Consider the following 18,686-nt stretch of genomic DNA (forward strand, 5'->3'; position numbering starts at 1 on the left):
CTCTGCTCCGAAGTGAAAGGATTCTTTCTCGGTAGGTGATAGGAAAGTTCCTCTTCCTGCTGTTTACATCTGATTTGAGAGAAAAACGGGATTTCTTTCCCAAGGAGGCTGGACACGTAACACCGCCAGATATAGACTCTTGCTCTTTCTGTCTCTGGATCAGCTGGCTTCTCTCTCTTTCTCTCGCTCCCTCTCTCCCCCCCTTCCCCCCTCTTTCTTTCTTTCTTTCTTTCTTTCTTTCTTTCTTTCTTTCTTTCTTTCTTTCTTTCTCTTTTTCTCTTTTTCTTCTTCTCCTTCTCCTCCTCCTCCTCTTCTTCTTCTTCTTCTCCTCCTCCTCCTCCTCCTCCTCCTCCTCCTCTTCCTCCTCCGAAGGAGAAGGAGAAGGAAAATTCCCTGGTGCTAATAAATCCCTGCTTTTATTCCTGGATTGTCCCCCAGATGTGCTGGGCATTCAACTGCCAACCAGAAGATGTTTTTTAAGAAGTGGGGATCAGGAGCTGCAGTCACATTTTATCACATCCCTTTGTCTGGAAAAGTTTGATCTTGAATTATGATTTATTGTATTTTATTTATTATTTTTTTATGCTGCCCCTCCACCCTGCCAGGTGACCCTGGTCGGCTTACAATTCAGATCCAGGATTCTGGAACAATTGCAAGTGTCTAAGAGGCTTTTCTTTTATTTGGGACTTCCCAAACCTCCCACTGGCTGGGATGCTGGAACTGGCAGTGCCCACCCAATGGAGAATGCCAGCTTGGGCAAAGGCGGTGTGGATACTTTGCCAAGTTTACGTTGGGTTCAGGCTGTTTCATAGCGGAGGGCCAAGCATCTTCTCTGTGGCTGTGTATGGTGCTTGTGTGTGTGTGTGTGTGTGTGTGTACGTACACGCATGCGTGGCATAGGAGCACAGAAGTACAGATAGTCCTCAACTTTCAAGAATTCATTTAATGACCGATTGAAATTATAACGGCACTGCAAAAAGTGACCTATGACCATTTTACACACTTACGACCATTGCAACGTCCCCAGGGTCACGTGATCAAAATCCAAGATCCCTGGCAACTGATTCATACTTATGACGGTCGCAGGGTCCCGGGATCGTGTGATCCCCTTTGGCGACTTTCTGACAAGCAAAGTCAATGGGGGAAGCCAGATTTACTTAACAACCGTGTTACTAACTTTGCAACTGCAGGGATTCACTTAACAACGGCGACAAGGAAGGTCGTTAAATGGGGCAAAATTCCCTTGACAACTGTCTCACTTAGCAACATAAATTCTGGGCTCAATTGTGGTCGTACATCAAGGACTATCTGTAGCTCTCTGAATCCACTGGAGGAAGGATCTGATTTTTAAAATCTATTTTTCGGTCGGGATACAGGTTTTTCTTTAAAAAAAAAAACAACCTATAATTTTATTTTATTTTTTTAAATCCCAACCCAAAGCAGCTTTTGGTTTCTTCTTTTTATATTTCTCCTCTCTCTTCGCAAAATTGCACCACCACATTTTGACCGCTCTGGGATGGGGAGATGCAAAATAATAATAATAATAAAATTTGACTATGGGGAAAGAAGATCAGGGTTTGCCCAGCCGTATCTTAATAGTGATATTTAGTGTGTGCTTTTTTTTCAGCGAAGAAGGAAAAAACAGGTGCCCAAAGGATGCCAGAGACAGTAGGAGATGCCTGGAGCTACATTCCGGAGGAAATTCTCTCCCACATCTTTCGCTACTTGTCTCTGCAAGACAGACATGTGGTTTTCCAGGTCTGCAAGAAGTGGGCTGCAGCGGTTTCTACTACCTGTGTCTGGAGCTATACAGAAGTCAGGTAAGAATGGAGCCAGATGGGTCCTGTAGTTGAACGGGCTTAATAGGTGAAGGAGGAGGAAGAGTGTGGTGTGGAAGGACACAATACTCATAAAAGCAGTTTGCACTAGGTTAAAGTGCATGCCCCATTCTATTTTTTTAAAAAAAGTATTGATTTTTAAAAATACAATTCAAAAGTACTTATTCAACAAAGGTGTTGTGTGACTTTATCGTTCACTAATACAAATTGAATTCCTAATCCCTTATTCTTTTTTCAGCCATTGATAAAATAAGACCCAAGTTTGATAGTGTTCTGTTTCTTCTTCTTTTTTCTTTCAACCTCAGAGTAAGTCTGTCCATTTCCGCACAATCTAGTATTTTGTTTTTAATTATTTCTTCCTCTGGCGGTATTCCTTCATTTTTCCAATATTGTGCGAATATGATTCTTGCCGCTGTTGTCACATGTAAAATCATGTATATCTTTTTGTTTGTCAAGCTTTTCTGGCATTATACCTAATAAAAAAAATCAGGTTTAAAATCTACATGTTTTCCCAACATCTTTTCTAGCCAAGTATGCACCATTCTAAATGTGCTATGGGTGGCTTATCTTTGGCTTAGGATATATAATCTAGCTCTTAGGGTGTCCAGCTGTAATTATGGCTTAGTGCATTGTATGAACCTTGCCAGTTGTAACTTACTCAATAAACCATGATTAAGGAGACAGTGGATTTCAATGAGGCATGAAGCTGTTCTGCGTAGTGACCAGTTGTAAAGAGGCTTGTCAGGAGTCTCTATTCAGACTAAAGACTTGCACTTGTACAGCACACCAACTCCAAACCTACCAGACCAGTTTCTTATCAACTTTGAGACATGAAGCAATCTGGTATAAAGATGATGATTGATGAGTGTTTGCCAGCTTGTGTGTCGTGACTCCAAGTTTGATCAACATAAAGGCTGACATCAGAATAGAATAGAGCTGGAAGGGATCTTCAGGGTCTTCTAGTCCAGCCCCCTACTCGAGCAGGAGTCTCTACACCATTTCAGACAACTAGCTGTCCAGTCTCTTCTTAAAAACCTCCAGTGATGGAGCAGCCACAGCTTCTGGAGGCAAACAGTTCCACTGGTTAATTGTCAATATCAATACATAGTTCAACACCAACATGTATTTTAATAGAACGTGTTCTAAGTAAATAGATAGATAGATATAGATAGATAGATAGATAGATAGATGATAGATAGATAGATAGATAGATAGATATAGAGATAGATAGATAGATAGATAGATAGATAGATAGATAGATAGATAGATAGATATAGACAGACAGACAGATAGATATAGATATAGAGATATAGATATAGATATGATAGATGATAGATAGATAGATAGATAGATAGATAGATAGATAGATAGATAGATAGATAGATAGATAGATGATAGATAGGCAGGCAGGCAGGCAGATAGATAGATGATAGACAGACAGACAGACATGTTTTGAAGATTTCCAAGATAAGTAAAAGACAGACAGATGTTTTGAAGATTCCCAAGAAAGAGAGAAAGAGATGATGATCAGGATTAGGTTTTCATTTGCTGCAATTCCAACACTGTGGTACTTTTTCATTCCCATCCTCCCAATGGTTTTCCAGGTGTGTTGCCGAAGATGAAGCCACACTGCAGCATTTGCACCAGTTCCTGTGCCACATCAAGCGCCTCAAGATGGTGTTTGATCAGTCCAAAGAGGGGACCCGTAAGAAAGTCTCCCAGATCTTGGACCTTCTGGCCAAGCAGAACCAGAAGCTGCAGGCCTTGTGCATTGAATGCACGGGAGAGAACCCCTATTTCTATTCTGGCCAAGACATCCTGCAGAGCATCGGAGGCATCTGCCAGAGCCAGAACCAAATCGACCTCCGGCACGTTGATTTCCGGGGGATGCCCTTCACTCTGGACGATGGGATCGTCCTGCTGGTGGCGTCCAGTAGCCCAAATCTGCACACCTTGTACCTTAACAACCGCACCTTAGTTTGCAACGTCACCCCTGAGGCCATCATTGAGCTTCTGAAGGCTTGCCCCAGATTGTCCACCCTGGGGGTCTATTACGCCAGCCTTTCCGACGACGTGTTTAAGGAACTGGTGGCATCCAAGCGGTCAACTTTCAAGTGCCTGGATATTTTCTGTGAGCGTCTGGACAAATACATTCCCGTGATCTCGGAAGAACTCTGGGCTTTGGTGCGTGACAGATATCCCCAGCTCTACGTCCAACTGGAATTGGACCCCACGGTCCCACAGTGGAAGATCCCTCGCATCTTGAAGCCCAACATCCCAGTGACGGAGTTGCAGCTGAATACTTACACGTACATAGTGTATCAAATTCGCTTTGCCACCAACAACTACAGCGGCACTTTGGAGAAGCTGGTCCTTCGCACCACCTCTTCGGATGAACTGGACGACTCGCTCATTGGTTTGGCCCGAAAATGTGCCCGCTTGAAAGAGGTCCACTGTTTCTGCGTGGTCAGCCCTGCGGTGGTGGAGGCTTTCCTTTCAAGGTGCACCAAATTGAAAAGCTACACCCTGAAAACCTCCAAAGAACCCAGTCCTTGGCAACCCACCTCCATCATGTGATTGTGCTGAAGGGTTTTTACTTTTGCATCACAAGTAGGTGGACTTCAGCAACTCAGCCCAGCTTTTCCCTCTACTCGGTTCGCCCATGGTTTATTTATTACGGTACATTGTCCAAGGTTAATCCCAGCTTGTTTATCCAAAACAAAACCAGCGACCAGAAATTAAGAATGGACGATCCTTGAGAGCTCTAAGCTGTAGTATGAGTGTGTGCATGTATGTATGTGTGTTTTATGGCTTAGGGCGGGGGTGTCAAACTTCGAACATCATGTGACGTGTTGCAATGTATCGCGACTTTTTTTCCATTGCTGGCAATGGGGTGGGCGCGGTTTCGCCATCATGTATCCGCCCTGTGAGTCGGCAGTTTGACACCCCCTGGCTTAGGCAATTATGCAAGCCCAACCCATTTGGCTCAGAAAATCTAGGCAGTGCAAACTATGGTTTAGTGCCATACATGAATTCTGGTGAAATGCAATCATGGTTAGAAGCCTATTTTAACTGATGTCCACAAGATAGGGAAAATCCAAGGTGGGATCGCAACTTGTGTCTCCAAAATGAAACCAATCATCAGAAGTCAAGAATGGAGGTGTTGTTCCTTGAGAGCTCTGAGCTTTGTGCGTGTTTATGTGTGTGTGTGTGTGTGTGTTTTAAGGGTTAGGGCATTATGTAAACTCATCCCATTTGGATCAGGAAACCTTGGAAATACAATCCATGGCTTAATGCAATGTTGGAACGCAGTCTTTTTGCCTGGTAGGAACGCAGGCATGGACAGAAGGCCATTTTAGTTGAGGTGAGAACATGACGTTACAGCAGTAGTCCCCAGGCTTGGGGAGGGGGAACGAGAGGGGAACTGGGCCGTGTGACCGTGCATGCGCACATGCAGCACTTGTGCAAGTGGCAGACGGGTGCATGCCTGCAGCTTGACTTGCGTGAGCGGTGGGCCGGCATGCACATGCAAATCCCCACACTAGCGCAAGTTGAGCTGCGTGTGTACGTGCTTCGGCCAGTCACTCACATGGCCCAATTCTGAATAGGCCACGGCCTGGGGGTTGGAGTCCCCTGGTCTACAGGATAGGGCAAGGGAGGACTCTTTTTCTTGTAAAAGAAAAAAGTGCTAGAACTCACACATCTCATACAACCCGCCTTGCCTACCCTACAAGGTTCCATCCAAAAAAGGTGCCGGAACTCCGTTCTGAGCGTTCTATGAGAAAAAAAGCCCTGGTCATACCTGTCGTGACCTCATGGTGGCAGTGATGTCAATTATGCAATTTGCATGAATTGTGCAATGATGTCATGAGACCTGTGATGTCATCATGGCTTCTCCTAGAATTCAGGGGTAGGCAAACTTGGCAACCTTGAGCCAACCTTGGCTGGCTCAGGAATTCTGGGAGTTGAAGTCCACAAGCCATAAAAGAGCCAAGGTTGCCTACCCCTATCCTAGATACCTATGGCTCCCCTTCCTTTCTTCTCTAGAAGGAACAGTGATGCCAAATGGAAGGAACTATCAGGATTCGGGCACTAGCCATGCTCAGCACATTTTCATTATTGTCATATGCAAATTCTTCTCTCTTCTGATTAAGCACAAAGGGACACTTTTGATTGTGCAAACTGCTTAAGTATATATTTAAAAATCCGATGCACTTTCTTAACACATAGGTAGTCCCAAGTCAAGTTAACTGCTGATCAAGTTGTCAGTGTAGACAGTACACAAGCACAGCGCTTTGTAACTGAATTCATAATAAACACACACCAGGATAGAAATAAATTCCACAAATGCAATTCAAGCCAACTGAAAACCCATTACTGCTGAACAGTGTGAGCACATAATTTTAGTTTATTTATATAAACATTTATTTATGTTCATGTCTTCCCCAGCAAATGCACCATATCTTTGTATTCCTTGGCACTGGACCTAGATTAATAAGAAGAGTTTGAGTTGCTGAATTGTTTATTTTCTTTACTTTTGTTGAATTATAGTACAATGCATACTATATTTTATTATCCTACTTCACAATAAAAACCCCAGCATTTTATCATTTTACTGACCACACTCATCTGCTCTGCACCATTTTAATACACTACAGTGAGGTTTATTTCGGTTGCATATCTAGCCAATTGTGATTTATTCAATAACCACGATAAAAAAACATGCCATCGGGTTATAACCCACAATGGCTTGATTCACATGTCAAGCTAAGGCAAAGAAGAACAGGTTACTATGATTTAGTTCAGAGTGTGAATTTGTCAACCTTGTGATTAGGATCAATTTGATTTAGTGTAACATGTGAACCAGCCGATGTGGCTGTTCATGGGAATTTGGGAAAGTGATGTAAAAGTTCACACATGTAGGACATATCCTTGTTAAGGAAGGCAGTTTTAAATAATTAATAATAAGATAACTTTAGTCAATTTTACTGTGAGCACACTGGCCCACATTAAAAATGAAAATCTGTTGCCGCTACTTGAAAGTGTATTTCTACTCATACACATACATAACACACATATGCACATGCTATATGCATACATTTTAATTTTAATTTTATTAGATTTATATACCGCCCTTTCCCGAAGGACTCAGGGCGGTTTACAGGGTATTTAAAATCAGCAATACAAATACAAAAGTTAAAAAACAATTTAAAAAGATTAAATTATCCCTTAAAATTATCCCTGTATTTCATTGGGTAATGGGAATGCCTGCAAGAAAACAACCACTTGGAGCTACTGTAATTCCCATGCAAATATATACATATATTAATCACTGTCCATTTTGGACACATAGTGAAAAGACAAAACTTGAGAGTTCACAAGGTTGATGCTATAATAAGAGCAATTCTGGCTGGGCATTATGGATTTGAGAGCCAACAAACCTGGAAAGTACCTGGTTGGGAAAATCGGTGTACAGGTTGAGAGAGAGAGAGAGAGAGAGACACTAATAAAATTACTCTTCTAAGCAGATGTAGTGGGGGGAAAATAAAGTCCCAATTCACTTTTTCACCTTTCCACTGCCTTGCCTCTCCAGTATGCATCTCCCTTTAAGCCATAAGCCAACCACCATCCAACAGAGGTTGCCGAATGAGCCTCCTCTTATAGAGACCAGGCATCCACTAAACAAGTTAAGCCTCAGTCTGCTTAGCCATGGCTTATTAAGCCACCTTTGAGCTAGCATAACCCAAAACACTAAGCTGTAAAATAATGGACTGCAAGCCACAGCGGCTGGGCTCCTGCAATGCACCGAGCCAACAGGTGGCTACGTGGCTTCACCTGCCGCGGAAACCGTGGTTTATTCTTTTCTTTTTTTGTGAAGCTAGGAAGAGAATGGCCAGATTGAAGACAGAGAGAGAGAGAGAGAGAGAGAGAGGAGAAAAGGAGAGAAAAAGAACGAGAAAGAGAAAAGAGAGAGGGGGGAAAAGAAAGAAAGAAAGAAAAAGAGAAAAAAAGAAAAACAGAGAAAGAGAAAGAAAGAAAAACGGGAAAAAGAGAAAGGGAAAGAAAAAGAGAAAAAGAAAGAAAAAAAGGGAGGGAGAGAGAGAGAGAACCACCTCCGGGGTGGAAAGAGTTAAAGGACCAGGTGAGGCGCTTCCCCGGGCTCCGAGCATGCGCACTCCACCTACCTGCCGCCGTCTAGGACCGGCAGCGGAGCCGCTAATTGCGCGCAGGTGCCGCTCGGGAACCACGTGGAGCTGAGGCAGAAAAAGGAAGGCGCGATGCGCGGCGAGCCAGGCTGCTGGTCGGCGGGAAGGTGAGCTATTTGGGAGCCTGCGGGGTTTGTGGGTTTTTTTTGGCCCTCGAGTGGGATGCTTGAACCGCTGAGACTCGGCCCCCGCGCTCGCAGTATTTGCAAACCCTGGCTAACTTTCCTGGGAGTAACTTAAGTTCCTTGGCTTTGCTCAATGCATGCAACTCTTGGAGGGGGGGGGGACTCTGAGCTTGGTGGTTTTCTTGAGACGTCTCATTCCGCAGACTAGGGCAGGGGTAGGCAACCTGGGCTCTTTTAGGACTCCTGGACTTCAACTCCCAGAATTCCTGAGCCAGCTGTGCTGGCTCAGGAATTCTGGGAGTTGAAGTCCAGGAGTCCTAAAAGAGCCCAGGTTGCCTACCCCTGGACTAGGGACATCAGCGGTGGGGTTTGCGTAGTGAAGGAGAAGGCTGGACGAAGAGGAGGACTGTTGGACTTCAACTCCCAGAATTCCCGAGCCAGCTGGCTCAGGAATTCTGGGAGTTGAAGTCCAGTAGTCCTAAAAGAGCCCAGGTTGCCTACCCCTGGACTAGGGACATCAGCGGTGCGACAAGGGAGTGGGGTTTGCGTAGTGAAGGAGAAGGCTGGACGAAGAGGAGGACTGTGAGGTCCTGGGTGCGCTCTGAGCTTGGTGAGGGTTTTTTTTTGCAGACGTTTCATTACCCCAAATAGGTCACATCAGTGTTAGCGCAGACACTGAGGGTGTTACCTAGTCTGGAAAGAGGTACAGGAGCATTCGGGCTGGGACATCCAGGTTGTGTAACGGTTTCTTCCTACAAGCCATTAGAGTTCTCAACACGAAGAAACTTGAACTATAAATACTTCTATTTGTAGTTTTTTAAGTTTTTAGTTTAGAGTTATGTGTAGTTTGTCTTTTGTTCTTCTTTTGATTGTGTAGTCTGATGTAGCACCTTGTTCCTGGGGAAACGTTGTTTCGTTTCCCTGTGTACTGTATTGTATATTGTTGAAATGACAATAAAGTCTACTACTCCTCATGAAACGTCTGCAAGAAAACAACCAAACTCAAAGAGCGCTCATTTCAATCTTGGGTAAATATTCTACTTTTACCGGCATACGACTGTGTAGTAACTGCCATCTTTGGGGTACGCTTAGAGTAACTTTTGCCAAATTAGGTACCCTACGGATGTGTGCAAAGCTGGCTGAGGCATTCTGGGAGTTGAAGTCCACAAGTCTTAAAAGTTGCCAAAGTTGAGGACCCCTGTCCTATAACATTTAGAAGTGCCCCTTTGATGACCTTTGGATGTGATGCGGTTTATTTTATTAAATTTATCTGCCACCCAACTCGCCCTATCGCTCTGGGCAGCTTATAACCCAGCATGTAAAGGGAAATGATTGAAAGCTACTTGCTCCTAACCAAAGCAGTGACTGGCTACTTTGCAGGAAAGTGTGTCATGGAAACCTAGATGTTGCGCTAAATTATTTCATTAAACCTGGGTTGAGCTAGCCAGAATTGGCTGGGAGTGCAAAATGTGGTAAGCCAAGTCCAGTAAGAGATATTGTGAGTGAGCTGTGCAGGCAGCTGTGTTTATTTGAACCTGGCTTATTGAATAAACCCTAATTGGCTTCACAGGTGCCTTCCCCTCCTAGAGCCTCACAACAAGCTTGTGGTTAAATGGGTTGTGATTTGTCCTGTTCATTTTAGAAGGTTCTTGCAATACTCTGAACTATCACCAAATCGCCTGGAGTGGATTCAGCCCAGAAAACTAGGCTTAAATATTATACATTTTATTTATTATGTATTGAATTTCTGTGCCACTCATTTAACCCATACATCAACTCTGGTCAGTTTGCAATATCATAAACGTTAAAAAGAGTTGAAGTCCACAAGTGGTAAAGTTGCCAAGGTTGGAGACCCCTGCCATAGAGTGAAATGCTTAGAAAAATGAATCTTTACTCAATTTTTTTGCTTGTTTCTTTTTGCTCATGGCTTTTCCTTTCTGTTTTGGGTTGGGGTTAATTTTGCAGGGAGTCGTCCCCGAGGCTCGGAGGATGTCTGACGTGACTGACGATCTTTGGAACTATATGCCAGAAGAAATTATGGCCAATGTGTTCTCCTTCCTGTCGGTTAGAGACAGATACACTGTTTTACACGTGTGCAAGAAATGGGCTGCAGTTGTGGATTCCTCCGCTGTCTGGAGTTTCACAGAACTTAGGTAAGAAGAAGAGCTGGCTTTTGTTCAGGTGGTAACAAGGCCGCTATTTCATTGGCTGGAGCTCAGGGATCAACTTAAGCCATCATTTGGTTGGCTTGTCATGTGGCACGGAGCAGTTGAGGATCTACAGCTGAGCACAATGTGTAAAGATAGATAGATGATAGATTGATAGATGATTGATAGATGATTGATAAATGATTGATAGATAAATTATAGATGCCAGATACCTAGATGAGATACCTAGATGATAGATAAATTATAGATGATACATAGATGATAGATGATAGATAATAGATGATAGATAAATTATAGATAGATGATACATAGATGATAGATGATACCTAGATGATACATAATGATAGATACATAGATAATAGATACAGAAGATAGATAGATAGATGATAGACAGACAGATAACCTTTATTGTCATTTTTTATTGTGGGCACAATGGCACACATTAAAAATGAAATTTAGTTGCTTGCTCTCAAAGTCTACATGTACATAACACACATTTAAAACATACTTCATATAACCTATATAGACCCTAACCTTCTTCAACAAATCATGGGCAAAACAGTTGTGATTAATACAGGTAGGTTTATGGCCACAATTGAGCCCAAAATTTCTGTTGTTCGAGTGAGAGATTTGTTAAGTGAGTTTTGCCCCATTTTATAACCTTTCTTGCCACTATTGTTAACTGAATCTCTGCAGTTGATAAGTTAGTAACCTGGTCGTTAAGTGAATCTGGCTCCCTTCATTGACTTTGCTTGTCCAGAGGTTGCAAAAGGGGATCATGTGACACCCCCTGGACACAGCAACGGTCATAGATACGAACTAGATTGCCAAGCATCTGCTGCAAAGGTCGTAACTCTGAAAAACTGTCATAAGTCACATTGTTCAGTGCCACTATAACTTTGAATGGTCACTAAATGAATTGTGGTCAGTCAAGGAATGCCTGTACAGGTAGACTTGCAATCGCAAGTGGGGCTGGAATTTCTGTTACTAAGCCAGGTGGTTAAGGGACTTGTCCAACTGAACAAACTTTTTTGTCATAGTTGTTAAGCATATATCTCTGTAATAATTAAAGAGAATCACATGGTTGTTAAGCAAAGCTGGCTAATCCACGGTCTGCTGGGTGGAAGGTTGCAAATGGCCATCATTTAACTCTGGGATGCCGCAACCATCGTAAATACTTGCTGGTTGCCAAGCGCCCGAATTTTGATCAGCTGATCCTGGGCAGGTTGTGATGGTCGTAAGTAGGGACTGGTGAAAAGTCACTTTTTTCAGCGCTGTTGCAATTTTGAACAATTGCCTTGCTTAGCGGTGGAATTGGGGGCGGGTGTGTGTGTGTGAGCATCCAAACGTGCTAAAATAAAAGGCTCCCTGTGAGTTGGGGCTAAAACAAAATTGGAGAGTTATAAAAGGGGACTGTGTAAGCTGTTAGTGGCAGACACGAGAAATGTTGATCCTCTTGGTAAATCAAGATCTAAAAAAATTCCGCATCAGATTTCTCCACCTTCACCTAAGCCTAGCATGGCTAAGGTCATCCGTTATTGGTTTCTTCCAGGAAGATTGGCATCTGTCAGGATTCAACAGACATTGTCGTCCAGATGTAGGGGCAATTGTTTATAGCGCAATTCAGACCTGGTTTAGCTGCCGTTTGTTTTGTCTGTCTTGGGTTTCTTGAACAAGCCTCAAAGATCTTGCAAAAGATCTGGAACCATAAATCACAGCTTACAAGCCACGGAGACTGTGTTCACCCAACAGGCAAATAAAATACACAATGGCTTACTGTGTAGTAACAACCAGTGCAGTAAAAAAAAAGGTCCTGGGGAATCTATTGTTAGAAAAGGCTGCGGCCGGTGTTTCCCTCCAAATAAGACCCAACCAGGTAATAAGCCCTAGCATGATTTTTCAGGATGCTTGTAATATAAGCCCCACCCCCAAATAAGCCCCAGTTAAGATCATCAGCCAGACAGATGCATTTAGAACCGTATTTCCCCAAATATAAGCCCTAACCAGAAATAAGCCCTAATGCAGCTTTTGGAGCAAATATTAATATAAGACCCCCGTCTTATTTTCGGGAAAACAGTGGTATTATGGTTACATTGGAGGCATATTTGTCATTGTAATGAGTGCATTTACTGCATTTACTGTTAGGAATTGTTGTGCAGAGGTCTTCTTGTGCTACCAAGGAGTTGCACAGACAAGGAAGGGTACTGAGAGCAGTAAGAGTCACACAGTAACCACAAGAGTACACTGAGTTGTAAAAGCAAAAAGTATTTTACTTTGAGGTGGTGTAAAAACAAAAAATGCATGGTCAAAAATAAACAGTCCAGGTCATACACAATAGCAACAGTCCAAGGAGTATTCCAAAATACAAAGTCTTCTTACCGGTACAGAGGTCAATACACAGTTGTACAGATTTATCACAGTAGTAAACCAACAGTACAGCAAAACAGAGCAAAAACAGTAATAGTAGAGAGCAGTGAATTCAGAGAGAGAGAGAAGCTACGTTCCTAGCCCCCTCTTATGGCCATGAGAACACTTACACACCCATTGGCCAATTAACATCTTAAAGTCACAACATCATGGTTAATATATTTTCAACCCAACATTGTAGGCTATCACCATATGCCTAACAGGTGTCATGGTAGAACTGCCTGTTTATAGAAAAGCTGCTCGCTGGAGCAGAACCAATTACCAAACAAATAAAAAATTGTATTACAGCCCATCAGGATGGTCTCTAATATTTTGGGGCTAAGTAGTACGAGAAGGGTGATGGTCTATTTTGCACTATAGCTAGTCCTCGACTTACAGTCACAATGTAAGGTGGTGGTTAAGTGAGCTGTGCTGATTTTACGACTTTTTTTTTTGCATTGGTGGTTATGTGTCTCACTGCAGCTGTTAAGCCAACTACATGTTTTTTGAGCAAATGCAGCTTTCCTCATTGCCTTTGCTTGTTGGGAGCCAGCTGAGAAGGTACAAATGATGATTAAGTGACTCAGAGATCTGCAGTTGTCATAAATACATGCTGCTTGCCAAGTGCTCAGATCTGGATCAAGTGACCTTGGGAATGCCGTGATCTAACCATAATGCAAACACTGATCTGAAGTCTCTTTTTTTAGGACTGTTGTAATTCGGTTGCTAAACAAATGGTCTCAAGTCAGGGACCAGCCTGTATGCCAGGGTCCTTTTAAATGTATGTATAGAACAGCCCTTAGACTTATATACCACTTCACGTTGCTTTACAGCCCTCTCTAAGTGGTTTACAGAATCAGCCTCCAACAGTCTGGGTCCTTATTTTATTGACCTCAGAAGGATGGAAGGCTGAGTCAACCTTGAGCGTGTCAGGATTGAACTGCTGGCAGTGGGCAGAGTTAGGCCACAATGGATGGATGGATGGATGGATGGAAGGAAGGACAATAGCAATAGCCCTTAGACTTATATACCGCTTCACGCTGCTTTACAGCCCTCTCTAAGTGGTTTACAGAATCAGCCCCCAACAATCTGGGTCCTCATTTTATTGACCTCGGAACGATGGAAGGCTGAGTCAACTTTGAGCCGGTCAGGATCAAATATCTGGCAGTCAGCAGAGTTAGACTGCAGTACTGCATTCTAACCACTGTTCAGGATGGATGGATGGAAAGGAAGGGAGTGAGGGAAGGAAGGGAGAGGGGGAAGGAAGGAAGGAAGGAAGGAAGGGCAATAGCAATAGCACTTGGACTTACATACTGCTTTCCAGCCCTCTCTAAGCGGTTTACAGAGCCCCCCAACAATCTGGTTCCTCATTTTACCGACCTCGGAAGGAGGAAAGGCTGAGTCAGTCTGGAGCTGGTGAGACTCGAACTGCTGGCAGCTGGCAGTCAGCAGAAGTAGCCTGCAGTCTTGTGTTCCAACCTCTGTGCCACCAGGGCCTCGAGATAAGTACGGATTCTGATGGGCCCTCAAGGTGTTCTACACCATGAGAAGCCCCACAGGAAGAACATGGTGGTTGTGACCCCAGGGGATGGCCTGGTTTGCAGAAAGAGGGTGAAATTACCCACCTTAAAATTACTGCCTCCTACCTTGCCTAAGGGACGCGATGGCTCAGTGGGTTAGGATGCTGAGCTTGTCGATCGGCAGTTTGGCGGGTCGAATCCCGAGTGCCGCGTAACAGAGTGAGCGCCTGTTACTCGTCCCAGCTTCTGCCAACCTAGCAGTTCGAAAGCACGTAAAAATGCAAGTAGAAAAATAGGGACCACTCCGGTGGGAAGGTAACAGCGTTCCGTGCGCCTTTGGCATCTAGTCATGCCGGCCACATGACCACGGAGACGTCCTCGGACAAGCGCTGGCTCTTCGGCTTTGAAACGGAGATGAGCACCAGCCCCTAGAGTCGGAAACGACTAGCACGCACCTTTACGTTTGCCTAACTGCTCAAGGAAACGGAAGCAAGACTCAACCCTGAAATCACTCTGCTTCCTTTTTTTTTCCTGTTCTAGAAGGCACACACAGATAGTCCTCGATTTACGACCACAATTGGGCCTGAAATTTCGGTTGCTAAGTGAGACAAGTGAGTTTTGCCCCATTTTACCACCTTCCTTGCCACAGTTGTGCCCATTCTTTTTTTTTAAAAAAATCAATTTATAATATAAAATGCAAAAGGAAACAGTCGGAAGATAAGGCAGGGAGAAGGGAAGGGAAAAGTGTAAGAAAAATAAGAAAAGAGAAGGCATTGACTTCCGACTCCCTTTGATGCAGTAGAACAAGACGATAGCATCCAACCTCAACTTTTTACTTTTACGCGGCTTCATAGCCATTTCTATAACAAACCCGCCTACAGTTATCCATCGTTGCTAAGTGAATCGTTGTAGTTGTTAGTAACTGGGTTGTTAAGTGAATCTGGCTTGCCTGTTGACTTTGCTTGTCAGAAGGTCGCAAAACGTGATCTCATGATCCCGGCACACGGAAACCGTCATAAGCACATGCCAGTTGCCAAGCATCCAAATTTTGATTGCGTGAAAACAGGGATGCTCCAACGGTGGCAAGTGTGAAAAACAGTTGTAAGTCTTTGTTTTTTTCCCCCAGTGCCGTCATAACTTGTTGTAAGTCGAGCACTTAACCTGCAAATGAGGTCAGAATTGCAAGGACCTCAAATGTCCTGTCAGGGAATTTGCTAGGTGGCTTCATTAAGGTTTCTTTGTCCCTTTCCTCTTCCCCTCCCCCTCCCACATCTTTTCAGTTTTAATTTTGAAGATGAAGATGAAGCCTGCATATTAAGGGAGCTACGAGCATACCTGGTCCATATCAGGCACCTGAAGATTGTACTCAACCAGTACTTGGAGTTAAACCGAAGGCTTGTCACCCAAACCTTGGACATGCTGGCCTACAGGAAGGCCAGGCTGCGGGCGCTGTGCATTGTTTGCCAGGGGTTGAGTCCTTACTTCTATTCCGGCCAGGATGTCCTGCAGAGTATCCGCTGCCTTTGCCAAAGCAACTATAAGATGGATCTGCAATACGTCGACCTCCGCCAGATGCCTTTCATCCTGGACAACGGGACGGTGCTGCTCCTGGCTTCCACCAGCCCCAACCTCCGCACTTTGCTGATCAACAACCGAGTTCCTGGGGTGATCATCCTGAAACCTGAGACCATCATGCAGGTGGTGCGGATTTGCCCGAAAATTGAGGTTTTAGGAATTTATTACACCAGCCTCTCCAAGGGCCTCTTCGAAGAATTGGAGAAGCCCACCAGGGGTCCGTTCAAGTGTTTGGACATTCTGTACGAAGGTCTGGAGAAGGAGATTCCCGAAGAATGTTGGGTCGCGGTGAGCAGGAGACACCCCCAATTCCGGGTGAAGATTGAATTTGCTGCCATGGTGGACCCCACCAGGATTCCCGGGGTCCTCGGGGCCAGCATCCCCATTAAATCTCTGCAGTTTAATTACCTCCACGGCATGACTGATCAACTGAGGCTGATCACCAACTGCTACAGCCAGACCCTGGAGAGGCTCATCCTTTACACGGCCTCTTCGGATGCTCTCAACTCCTCGCTGGTTGAATTGGCCATGAAGTGCAGGCATCTGAAGGAAGTTCATTGTTACTGCGTGGTTAGCCAAGAGGTGGTGGATACGTTTCTCTCGCACTGCCCCGGTTTGAGAAATTACACTCTTTCTGCCGAACTCTTGCCTTGTATGTTACCAGTTATGTGCCCCTAAGTTGGCCAGCATGCAGGTGAATCTCCCCAATTCTGAAGCGTAAATGCAACACGATTTGGGGCACAAAGGGGTACGATGCACTTTCTTCCCATGGAGTGGGCAATTTAAATAAAACGGTTTTATTTAAATTGCTTTTTAAAATCGCTTTCTTTTATTTCAATATTGCTGTACAGATCCATTTTATTAATCGCCTGATCCAGGCACATACATAAAGGATCTTTACTTTTTTTTTAATAACTCCCCCCCACAAAAAAAACCCAACCCCCCCCACACCTCTATATAGGCACAGTCAGTCACAGAAAAAAAAGCACAGAATTCTTGGGAACAATGCAACATTTTGTTTACTCTGCATTCTGAATTTTCATTCAGCTGCAGATTTTAAAATTTTCTAACTCTTGTTTATTGGGCAAACATCATGGTAACTTGATTCACAATAAAGATTTGCACATAATGAACAGTTTATAGTTTTCTTGCTGTTTCTTTAAATGCTTGCCTGGGCAAAAAGTCACTTTTTTTGGTTAATGCAGGTCCCACGTTGCATTAAGTCAAAGTCAAGAGATGCAGAGCCTGTCGAGCGAAGGTTTTAAGTAGCCTCTGAGCATCTCTAGAGTTTGGTCCTGACTTGTGGTTTCTCATGACATAAAGCTGCTCAAGTTTCCGCAATGGAAAGTTCTTTTGTCATTCTGTTTTTAATTGCATTGACACTAAAGTTCTTTCCAGAGATGTAGAGGTCTTTCTTGCTTAATGACTGGTTGCTTAGCAGCCATCAAAGATAGGATGAACTCCCCACTCCCCAAAAAGATTACTTATGACCTGATTCCACTGGCTGCCCACCCCCCCTTGGCGATGGTTTAAATGCTTGGCAACTGGCTCACCTCTACATCCAGTTGAAGCATTCTGTGGTCCCATGACCATGATTGACGACTTTGGTTTCCGGCCTCTAAAAAAATCTCCTGTAGGAATACATAGATTCACTTAACGACTGTGGGATTTGCTTAAGGACTACTGCAAAAAAAAGTCATAAAATCCAGTACAGTCATGTGGGTCCCTCGACTTAAAACCATCATGAGTCACAAAGAAAATTCTGGGTTCCATTACAGTCATATTTTGAGGATTACCTGTAGAGATAAGGGTTGATGTCAAGAAGAGCCACAGACTTGACCAGAGGTAGGCAACCTTGGCTCTTTTACGACTTGTGGACTTCAACTCCCAGAATTCCTGAGCCAGCCACGCTGAGGGGAAAGGGAGAGGTTTCCAAGCTCAGCCATGCTGGCTCAGGAATTCTGGGAGTTGAAGTCCACGAGTCATCAAAGAGCCAAGGTGGCCTACCCCTGGACTAGGCCACTTTATGACTCGTGGACTTCAACTCCCAGAATTCCTGAGCCAGCCACGCTGAGGGGAAAGGGAGAGGTTTCCAAGCTCAGCCATGCTGGCTCAGGAATTCTGGGAGTTGAAGTCCACAAGTCATAAAAGAGCCAAGGTGGCCTACCCCTGGACTAGACAATGGTCAGATAAGAGGCAGCTGAGCCAGCAGAAGGAATGGGGGTGGGGGGCGCTGACAGATGTCTAAGAAGGGACCCACCCTAGTTTCCTGGAGCTATGAAAGCAGATGGGAGAGGATTTGTACTTTCAGACTTGCAACCTTCTGTTAATGCAGCCTTATAATCAAGATAAGAGCTGTTCCTTATCCTTGCTCTGCCTGTGTGGACAACCTCTCGAGGTCTAACCTCAATCTTGCAAAGTCTGAAAATGTTTCTGCCCTCCTCTCCTTTGGCTCTGGGGGAAATTAGGGAGGCTCCCTTTTGTGACCCTCCCCTTGGCCTCTTCCCTATGCCTTTCAGTGGACGGAGCTATCTTCCACACGCTGGTTGTTCGGTCTTCGGCTCCCCCTCCTGCCTTCCATGTTCTTGGTAGTTCATTGATTAGGCTGCTATTTACAACCAGATAGACAAACAGTAAATAACCTAATCAAGTAAGAGAATGACCATCCCACCAAAACTGATAGGAAAAGCCGCTAGTGTATAAAATGAGAGCAAACCCCACTCCCTTCTAGCACTGAAGATGTTACCTAGCTAGGTCATGAAATGTCTGCAAGAAAATAACCAAGCCCAGAGAACTCAAGGACCCCACAGTCGTCGTTGTCATCGTCGTCGTCCTCCTCCTCTTCGCA

General features: G+C 44.2%; 1 protein-coding gene across 1 annotated transcript; it reads left to right on the plus strand.

The window, feature by feature from the left end:
• Nucleotides 1-16,918, plus strand: FBXL8 (F-box and leucine rich repeat protein 8). Its single transcript, XM_081335674.1, has 5 exons — nt 1-31; nt 1,628-1,820; nt 3,443-4,411; nt 5,296-5,341; nt 15,665-16,918. The coding sequence occupies exons 2-5, from the start codon at nt 1,657-1,659 to the stop codon at nt 16,514-16,516; spliced, it is 2,031 nt and encodes a 676-aa protein (XP_081191800.1). The 5' UTR covers nt 1-31; nt 1,628-1,656; the 3' UTR covers nt 16,517-16,918.
• The last annotated feature ends 1,768 nt before the right edge of the window (nt 16,919-18,686 follow it).

Source organism: Vipera berus, assembly GCF_964194415.1.
Source record: "Vipera berus genome assembly, chromosome: 10".
NCBI classification, from domain to species: domain Eukaryota; kingdom Metazoa; phylum Chordata; class Lepidosauria; order Squamata; family Viperidae; genus Vipera; species Vipera berus.